A 10,926-nucleotide genomic window follows, 5' to 3' on the forward strand; every position below is an offset into this window, starting at 1 on the left:
CAAATCTGAATAGCTATACAGGCCATCCAAACCTCTCTGAGTCTGTAAAGTAAGGCTGGGAATCTTATTAAAGCAGGACTGGACTTCCACTCCTGTCCCAGCTAGGGATACCCAGAGACCTGCCTTTCTCATGCTGTATCAGCACATTGTCAGTTCCAGTCCCAATGGGAAACAAACCTGGTGAAAATAGACCTAAACATTTCAGAGCAATAAAATGCTGCTCACTAGGAGCAGTACATACTCCCTTTCAGGGAGATAAGACCAGTGGAGAGTTTTATTATTAGATATTTTCACACATATGTCTTGCATATTAGTTTGTGTCTCTGAAAGGAAGGCACTGGTCTTTTCTTTTCATGGTGGACAGAGTTTGTTACTTACGGGCTTTTACCAGCCAAGAAGAAGATGGATTTGTTTTACAGACAGCGGCTCAAATATTTCTCAAAGTTTCTAGACCCTCATTTAGTGTGATAGAGTTGAACTGTATTGGGTTAGCGTGTGGTTAGACCTATCTGGTCCAGTTTAGGGTTTCCTGTCTTTTAAAAGCTTCTCTCAGATTCAGTTGATCATTCCCACGTGATGATATGAGAGCTCTTCACACGGTTTGGTGCTAAAAGCCGATGGATGGATTATGAAGTCCAGTTAGCCGGTGAACTATAGAGAGTAGCCTTTCCAGCCTGGATTTTGTACCTGTGATGACAGAAGAGAAGATTGTTTTTGCTTCCATTGCTGCAGTGGCGCAGTCCTGCAAAAGACTGTGCTGATGGTGGGTGGGTTCAAAGCAGGTTTTGTACCACCACCATTCTAGCCCCCTGCCTACACACTTCCATTTACCTAGTTCGTCAGTAAACCAGGAAGTCTTCACAGTAGTTGTGGGAGAAGAGGAAGGATAATATCCCAGGGGAAGTTCAGCCATTGTGGACATCAATTGGTTGTAGTAGCTTGTCAACCTCTTGGTCTTGTAGGTGGGAGGTTTGCCTTCCCAGAACAATCTGAAAAACTTAAAAGTTCCAAAAGCTTCCATGGTCACTCCAGCCTTGTTCATTCATTCCCCAGACGGGATGGAATGAAGGCACTGATCTTTGCCTGGATGAGTGGTAGTCACACCTGGATGAGAAGAACTTTTGTTATGTGCCCAGTGGTCCAGTTTTTGGCTGAAGATGTCCAGAGAGAGCTTATGTGAACCCTGTGGTTTCCAAGTGCAGGAGGTAGGATAATGCAGTTCTTGGCATTGTCTATATGGAGCGTGAGGATGCTAGGAACAGTGACTCTGGGGGAGTCCAGCAACATGCTGGATGTATCTGTTAGTTCTAGAAAATCTACAGGAGCTAAGCCAGGAAATCCATAGACTGCAAGGTTCTCTTTCTCTTATTCTCCCAGCTTATTATGGTGATTTCTCAAATAGTTACAATCTCCCCACAGATTTGAACACCTATCAGACTACAGCATGAGTCCTACAGTTACCTACATGCCATAAGAATTTTAAAAAATGATGGCAATTTAATTACAATGGGCCTGAGGCAAAATGACATAATTGCTCAAGTAAGCAAGCCCAATCCATCTTTGTTTTCCTTTTCATTCCTAGATGTAAGGGAAATTGAGTCCACTATGTGGCATACATGCTCTATAAGTCTTGAACAACAGAACAAATCTGCAGCACTTGCTGTATTACTCAGGGGAGCAATGCTCATGTAGGACAGCATATATTACTGAATGGCTTTTTTCTTTGGAAGCCAGGATACTGGGCTAGATGGACCTTTGGTCTGACCCAGTATGGCCATTCTTATGTTCTTATTATGATCCCTGTTATGGCTGCGAAGTGAATGTCCTATGTATTCGTTTCTGAGGGAATAGCATATCACAGTGATTTTCAACCTTTTTTCATTTATGGACCCCTACAAAATTTCGAATGGAGGTGCGGACCCCTTTGGAAATCTTAGACACAGTCTGCAAGGCCCCATGGGTCCATGGACCACAGGGTTGAAAACTATAGTTCTGTGTTACCGACAACCTTTCACGAACCCCTTAGACATAGTCTGCAGGCCCCCAGAGGTCCATGAACCACAGGTTGAAAACCACGGGCATATTAGGATGCATCATTGTAGGGCAGGTCAGCACCACTGGAGATTTAGATTTTCTGATTCTGACTGCTACACTAAGCACTGAAACACCAACGCCAGCATTCTCTCTGTAGCTAACATCACCAATGCTGAGGTGAAGATTATGAATCATCAGCTTCGCTGGGCTGGTCATTGTGTGTGGATGGCTGATACTAGTATTCCGAAGCAAGTCCTCTTTTCTCAACTTAATCATGGTATGAGGACTTGCAGGGGTCAGAGGAAATGCTACAAGAACACCCTGAAAGTATCTTAAGAAGGGAGGCCACGAATTGGGACCCCACGAATTGGGAAGAGCTGGCTAGCAACAGACTGCAGTGGTGTCACATCACACATCAAGCCTCAGCCCATTTTGAAGAGAATCACCTTGCTCAAGAGGCTGAGAAGGAAGGAGAATGTACAGCATCCTGGCCAGCTCTCTCCAAGCAGATACCTGTTGTGCTCTCTCCAAGCAGATACCAGTCACATATGTGGAAGAACTTGGTGAGCATGGATTGGACTCCTCAACCATCTTAAGTCTCATCCATGACTTTTCCCCCTAGCGATGACATCCTCATATCGAGGGATAGCCGATGACGACAATTAGGTTTGCGTGCTTTGAAGAAAGAGTGTGAGCATAGACCATTTTAAAGAAATGACTGCTTTTGTTTTTCAGAGACATGGTGGGTAAGATAATGTATTTTATTGAACCAATTCCTGTTGATGAAAGAGACAAACATTTGAGCTCCACAGAACTCTTCTTCAGACCTGGTCTATACTAGAAAATTCGGTTGGTTTAACTATGTCAGTCAGGGGTGTGGAAAAGCTGACCTGGGTCCCTGTGTAGACGGCGCCAGGTAGACATAAGATTTCTTCCATCGACCTAGCTGGTCGGCACAGCGTTTTAAATGTAGACAAGCCCTCAGAGTGTCACAGCTAAATACAAGGTGAAACAGATTGTTAAGCACAGGGAGTTAACACATGTTGCAAGAAATCTTTCAAAATGAAGTGGGCAGTGAACACCTCTGCAGTCGTAGGGCAAAGGTGAGTTAGTGGATTGTAATGAGACAGAAAACCAGTGTCTTTGGTTTTTAAAGGCTTTTCTTCCTAAATCTCTTAATCTTTATACAGTTTAAACAAAACTTAAGATGGGTTTAAAAAGCTACCTATCAAAGTAACAAGAGATTTGTAGTATCCTTATTAATGTTTGTTATTGACCTAGGTCGGAGTAGCCAATTTGTGGCCCTCGTTGTGCTCTAAACTGTGGCCCTTAAAGGTGACTGTGTTTAGAAGAAACTTTGTGGTTGGTTATGAATGGAAAATGGGTCCCTGCGTCAGACCCTGGGAGTTTTAAATGGGAGTTTTTGAACCAGCCCTACCATTTTCTCCCCTGCAGCTGCTTCCCACTGCTTTCCTCACAGATGCAGGCACAGTTTGGATGTAAGCCGGCTGTGCTCTGTGAAGCTGCTGTCATTTCTCCTATTCACCAGCATCAGCAGGCTGGAAGGAGAGAGTAGCTCTGGATTTTCCATTACCTGCTTCCTGGCTGGGCTGTAGGACTCCCAATAAGAGCAGTGTAGGTGCTCAAATGGCAGTGCCAGAGCCTAGGGGAGCACCCAGCAAAGGAGGCATCCACTCCCCCACAAATCGGGCCAGGAGAGGGGGAATCAAGGAGAAGAAGTGGAGACTCAGCAGCCAGTTCCACAGTTCTTAGGCCCAGCCCTTGTACAGGTTAGGAGGGAACTGTGCTAAGTTGTGTCAGGTGACACCTCTCCCCTAGGGACCACATGTCGGCTGAGAAGAGCACAGCACAGCACACTTCAGCCGCTCGCCATCCCCGTTGCACTCCGGTTGTGGTGAGGGAGGCATGGAAGCTATCTCTGCCTGATCTGTGCCTGCTGGGGAGTTCCTTAGTCCAGGGGATTCCCCAGCAAGGGGACTTGAAAATGTCCAAAAGGAGCAGAATTTTGGAATCATATTTTGGATGTAAGGATGACTTGAGGGTATGTCTACACAGCAAAGAACTGTGCCAGCTGGCTCAGATCACAGGGCTCAGGCTGCGGTAGGGTTGCCAACTTTGTAATATTTAAAAACCGGACACTTCCAGTGCTGGAACCTCCCCTGCCCTGCCTCTTCTCCCGAGGCCCCACCCAGTGGCGTATTAATGCCTAGGCCGACAAATTTGCAGGGGCAGCAAATTTATAATAGCAGCCAGGGGCTGCTTCCCCCGGCACCGGTTCGCTTTCTCAGCCCTGCCCCGACTCTACCCCTTCCCCGCCCCCATTCACCGCCCCCTCCCTGCCCCTATTGGCCCAAATCCCCGCCTCCTCTCCTGAGCGCACCACATTCACCCCTCTTCCCCGCTCCTTCGCAAAGCTGTTTCAAGCACTGGCAGGGAGCGGGGAGAACCAGGACCTGGTGGCGCATTCAGGGGAGGAGGTGGAGACGGAGCGGAGGTGAGCTGGGGTGGGGGGGGACGGCAATTATTTCAGGGCCTAGGGGCAGCAAAATCTTTAATCCACCACTGGCCCCACCCCTGCCCTGTCTCTTTCCCCCTCCCCTCATCACTTGCTGCTTTTCCCCTCTTGCCCCCCACTCCCCTGTGCCTGGGTCGGCAGGGACTCACCTGTAGAACCTGGGCTGGGAGCTGCAGCCACTCAATGCAGGTAGGAGGTGGCCCTGGCTGAGTAGGGGTTGTTGGTGATGATGACTTCACATCTCCCCGTCTCCCTCACCCACAGTAACTGGACTTTGGGTGTCCAGTCAGTAGATCTGACTGGACACTGTCAGGTCCCCTTTTCAACCGGACTTTCCAGTTGAAAACTGGGCATCTAGCCACCCTAAGCTGTGGGGCTGTTTCATTGCTGTGTAGGCTTCAACCTGAGGCTAGAGCTCAAGCTCTAGGACCCTCCCATGCCTACAGGGCCCTAGAGTCCTGGGTCCAGCCCGAGCCTGGAAGTCCACACAGCAATGAAACAGCTGTGCAGCTTAAGTCAGCTGGCATGGGCCAGCTGCAGGTTTTTCTTTGCTGTGTAGACATACCCTGAGTGGCCTCACAGATCTAGGTATTTGCAGGCGACTGGACAAGATAACCTATCGAGGTGCCTTCCAGTCCTACATTTCTATGATTCTATTGCCCCTATAGGCATAATATCTGAGCACCTAAAAGGAAGCATAGTCCCTGCCCAAAGAATTTACAGTCTAATGTTCCCATGGTTTATTTATTCCCAGTAATGTGTGGAACTATTTGCTTTGTCCTTTTTATGAAGAACAGATGGTTGCTTCTTTTATCTGGAAAGGAAAGATTTACAGTCTAGTACAGTTCTTCTGTCTGTGAAAAGCTCCTGGATGGCAGGAAGCATTGTCTAGTAGTTAGAACAAAGGTCTGGGATCCTGGACTCCATTCCCAGCATTTGCCTTTGACTTTCCATGTGTTGTTGATTAAATTATTCACCTTCTATGCACCTCAGTTTGCTCATCTGTAAAATAAGCATAGCAGTCATGAACTGCGTCTCTGGAGTGTGTGCGAATGAACTGATGCTTTGAAATCACTTTGTGGTATTTCAGGATGCAAGATGTTACCTGTCAAGGTGTGATTATAGCCTTTGCTTTGCCTGGTAGCGAATGCAGTAGTTAGTAAAGCAAAACCATTTCCGAGTGGCCCATGATTCCAGCCTCCATCATCCACTGGTTACATTTTCAAACAAGCACCTTTGCACTTTTCACCAGTGCTACCCCTCATGCTTGAGAGGAGCTTCCAGTGAACATCTGCAGAGCTATCTCATTCTCCTTAAAATTCCTCTTTGCTGTGATGCCTGCAATATACTTGGCAATGACAGTGCAGAGACCACAGCCTATCATGCTGATCAATAGTGTCTCATTTCTTTTGACTTCTTTGTCCAGCTGTGTGCATCTATCTTGTCTTATACTATGGGTATATCTATACCAGAGCTGGAAGTTGTAAATCCCAGCTGAACACTAAGCGAGCTAATGTGCTAAAAATCGACATGTAGCTGCGGCAACATGAGTAGTGAGGAGGGCTAGCTGCCCTGTGGTCTCAGATGGGATTGTACTTGGAGTGGTAGCCCCTCCCACTGTTCACACCACTGCAGCTACACTTTGCATTTTTAGTGCACCAGCTTGGTTAGAGCTAGCATGTGTCTGTGAGCTGGAGTTTACACCTATCAGCTCCAGTGTGAACACACCTTAAGAGAAATTCCAGCTGAAATTTTTCAGCTAGCTCCACTGGGAAACTAGGTTTTGGAACAAAGCACTGCATCAGTTGATCTATAGGATCCCAGATTTCCTGGTTTTCCAGTAGAACAGAGATCTGTAGAAATTGATAGGTTTAAGTATTCTAATGGAGTCTACTGCAATGGGGACTAAGTAATTTAGCAAGTGCTAGGCAGCCAAGGCCAATATTACTGTTGGAAACTTAAGCTTTATTTCCTAATTGTTTTGGGAGGTGGGGGGGGATAAGTGCTCAGGGTTGAGGAGCCAATAGCACCACTTATTGCATTTCATTATTAATTTTCACGTAAAATTCCTCACTGTGTATGTGCAGTGGTGACAAATATCCTATGTGCCAGAAGATAAAGTGAACACTGTCAAATATTTATTAGTAGTAATCAACCCTGGTAGCGTTCAGACTTTAAAAGTTAGTTAATAAAATGCTAGGACAAAAAATCTGCTTCCGATAGACCAGAGGTTCCCAAACTTTTTGCTGGCACAACCTTATTTTAATGAAGTCTTTCTGGGCGGGACACTAGACAGCCTGGAGGACACCATTTCAAAGAGCAAAAGGGCATCCTCCACACAGGGTGACTTCACACGTGCCTCATGTGTGAAATCATGCCACACAGAGGTCCTGTACATGGGAGGTCACACTGTGTGACACAAAATGGTGTCCTACGCACAATAGGGATAGCAGCACCCCAATCTGCTGATGGTGCGACCACAGCTGGGGTCATGCCCCACAATTCAGGAACTGCTGGGCTAGACCCTCCAGTTCCCTGCACCTTGTCATTTACACCAGTGTCAAGTGGCTTTAAAAAGCTACTAAAAGCAAATGGAAATAATTTACACTTGCTTGGCAATGTTGTACATGATTCCGCAGGGTGCAGGACAATCGGTCCCTAAAATTCTATGTTTTTTCAACAGTAAAATAATTCTTACTGTGAACACTAGAGACTCTCTCTCTTTACTAGTATCAGACAGAAGTGGTTTATGGCACTCTCTTTGTTTCCACAATAGCTGGTGATGAAACTGTCCAGATAGGTGATCTCCGGCAGTTCTTCAAGCGTTCATCTTGCAAATTAAATGTGGAGGCTGGCAAACAATACCTTCTGATGGGGAAAGATGGGCAAACCATTGACTGCAACAACAAGTAAGTAAAGTGCCTCCTTTATAAGCAATACTGACTGATGTTGCAAGGTCTATCGACAGATACTGAACCGGGAGGTGACCTGTGAGTCAGATGTGCCAAGATCTATTATCTTCCAGGGAAGTCTGCAACTGAGGAATACTATTGATATTAGAATGCTCTTTTTATAAAGGATTGGGACAAATGTTTAGGCCCTTATTCAGGCACTGATTCTGCTGCCCACGTCCATCTGCAAAATATGCAATGGCACAGGCAAAATGGTCATTGCACTGTAACATGCAGCTACTTGACCCAAGCTGGTAACCGCCCAGTTACCTATTCTGCATGCACAATTATCTGCTTAGAGCCTGGCATGCATACTCTGGAGGCTCAAAATGGGCTGCTATTTTTGAAAAATCTGGCCCCGAGATTACGGTATTATAACTGTAAGAAATGGGGAATGGGAAACTTTATGGAGTTCAGAATCTTGAGAACCCCTTGAACTATGTTTGTGTTTGGAGAGCAAATTTGAATTTGTTCTTTTGATAAGTGGGATTAAAAAAAGAAGCAAAAATGCCCTTTCTAGTGGGACGTCTGTGCTGTGTATATGGGGACAGAACAACTCTCCAAAGCAAGGCTGCTTCCACTGCATGAAGTAGGGGTTTGCCTCAGGAAGGACTGAGTAAAATCTGTGGACCCAGTTCTGGGACTACTTGTAGCCTGATCCAAAGCCAATTGAAGTCAATGGACAGGCTTCGTTGTCTTCAGTAGGTCTCGGATAGGGCCCCAAAGCATTTCTCATTGTGTTAGAGGCTATTCCCTATGTGGCTTTCTCCAGTCCAGTTTTAAATGACTGAAGGCGAAGCACTATGGATTTCACCATCTTTCTGGTAGTCTACCACCTACTAGCTCTCACTGTAGGTCTCCTGAGATTCTGCCTATATGTCTTTACTCCAATTTTATCCCATTACTCCTCTGTGTACCCCCTTGCACCACCTTAGCAAGTCCTCTTGGTGAGCTGGGGAGTCTCAGCAATTCTGATTCGTATGATTTTTTTTCATTTCCCTTCACAAAATTTTGAACCCCTAAAACTCAAAGTGAAATTTAGCCCAGTCTGCCACATTTACCTTTGTTTAAACCCCAAACCATCAATCATCCCAGGACTGCCCTAATCCAAAACTTGAGCAAACTTGTTGGTCCAGCCCAGATCAGGTTTCATGTTTGCTGCAAAACCTGAAACCAGGCAATGTTCATCTGACCTAGGGCCAGATTCATGGCTGGTGCAACACCACTGACCTTACAGTTGTTAGCCCAAGGGATGAATCAGACCCCACAGTGTTTATACTCGTCACATACTTTAGGCAAAGCTGTCTTTCAGCATTAACTAACACCTCCTTTGTTATTGTAATTGTTACATAGGATGCAGTACTTACTTGATTCACAAACTTGGATAGAGGAGATTCCAGATGGGAACACATGCAGAGCCACCATTCGCCGAAAAGCTTGCGCTGACCTCCGTGATTTTATGAATGTGTACGAGATAAACAAATGCAACATTTGAAACTTGGGGACACACAACATACCCCATACCTGTTAGTGCTACTCTTTCCTTGTGCTGGTATGGCCCATAAAGCATTAAAGTTCTAGGAACATGTAACAGAGCTTGTTTTGTTATGGTGTGTGTTTCTATGAATAACTGCCTGCTCCCTGGGTGGGATTTATTACTATGTGGGGATAGCGTGGCAAAAATGTCAGCTAAATTATCATTTCAAATGCACAAGCCGTTCCTTGAAACATAGAAGATTAGGTCAGCATAACTACATTGCTCGGGACCTAAGTCGCTTTGGAGACATACCCTAAAAAAACGGCGAAGATGATACCTTCCTTAAAGGATATGCTCCCCCAGTCAGAGACAGAGAAAACTGTTCCCAGACAATAGCTGCAGTTGCCATTAATTGCTGTATTTGTTGTATATGGCAATAATTAGATGTGCTACAGCTGCACTGTTGTAGTGTAGACACAACCTACACTGGGAAGGAGGGCAAAACGGGCCGGCATAGCTACTTCTCTCAAGGGTGTGCGTTTTTCCACACCCTTGAGAGATGTAGCTATACCAATGTAAATTCCTAGTGTAAACCAGGCCTTAGACACTGAGGAAATAAGGCCCTTAGAAATATATAAAATGGATGATTGCACCAGAATGCCCAGAGAGGCAAATATCTGTGACAGGCAGTTAGGGGAGTAGATGTTTGACCCATAAATAGAAAACAAACACATCTTGGTCAATTAAGTCTGTACAGCAATCTGTATAGCTCAGTCAGAGCATTTTAAGCACATCATAGGGCTGTTCTCTGTCTCAGCCTTAGCCCATCACAAAGAGGTTATTGCAGAATCAGAGATGGTGGAGGCGTTCAGATGAGGGTGATGAGAATGATATTGGGCATGGAAAATCACTCAGGAAGCAAGACTGGAAAGGAGGGGACATGATGAAAACAAAAAAAAAATAATGACTGGGTTAGAGAAGGTAAATTGGGAGCTTCTGTTCTCCTGGTCTCATAACACAACAAGGGGACATTCAATTAAATTAAAAAGGTAGGCAATTCAAAATTGATAAAAGGAAATACTTTTTCACATAATATATAATTAGACCATAAAACCTACTGCTACAGGATATCATTGAGGCCAAAAGCCCAGCAAGATTTAAAAAAAAAAAAAATTGGCCAATTTACATTTTTAACAAGAATATCCAGAGTTTTAACTGTTAATGCTAACACCAAGTTTTGGAAGCAATGAAATCTCCTGCTTCTGGGTTTAGGCCAATCTCTAATAGAGATCAGTCTGAGACTTCTGGGGGTGGGGGACAGCTCCTATAACTTCCGCTGAAACATCTGGTGTTGGCTGCTAACAGGATCCTAGACTAGATGGACTTCGGGTCTACTCCAGTCTGCCAATTCCCACGTTCCTTTCATGTACGCTAGCAGCAGTCGCCCCCTGGGGGCAGGCAGAGAGACCTCTCAATTGTTGGTTTCAGAGTAACAGCCGTGTTAGTCTGTATTCGCAAAAAGTTGTTGTCTCTCCCCCCCCCCACTCTCTCATATATATATATATAAAAATAAAAGTCAGCTGCTATGGCTGTGAAGAAAAACTTCAAAATGTGATCAAGTGGCAGGTAACTCAAGCAGAGTTCACAGAGACCTGGTACAATAGCTCTGCGGTGTGATCTGCCCTATCAACATCAAAGGATGTCAACTCATATGCCAGTGATGATATTTTACAATGTTGACTATTTCACTGCATGTGTGAAAGGAGAGGAAGTCTCATATTACAAAAATCTACATCAATGAGTCCCAAATATGGGGGGCATGGGGAAAACAAAGGGCTAGCTGGGTGCAGAGCTGGGGAGAAGATGCATACAATAAAATGTGTAGGTATTTAATCCCAGATGACTGGGTTCATTTTCCTGAAAGTAGG

General features: G+C 45.2%; 1 protein-coding gene across 1 annotated transcript in view; it reads left to right on the forward strand.

Moving 5' to 3' along the window:
* Positions 1-9,016, forward strand: part of LOC140907924 (complement C4-like) — a 94,460-nt gene extending 85,444 nt beyond the window's left edge. Inside the window, exons 41-42 of the mRNA XM_073335234.1 lie at positions 7,347-7,479; positions 8,875-9,016. Coding sequence (XP_073191335.1) covers positions 7,347-7,479; positions 8,875-9,016 — 275 coding nt within the window. The remainder of the gene's footprint in view (positions 1-7,346; positions 7,480-8,874) is intronic.
* Positions 9,017-10,926: the final 1,910 nt, after the last annotated feature.

Source organism: Lepidochelys kempii, chromosome 1 (assembly GCF_965140265.1).
Source record: "Lepidochelys kempii isolate rLepKem1 chromosome 1, rLepKem1.hap2, whole genome shotgun sequence".
Classification (NCBI taxonomy): domain Eukaryota; kingdom Metazoa; phylum Chordata; order Testudines; family Cheloniidae; genus Lepidochelys; species Lepidochelys kempii.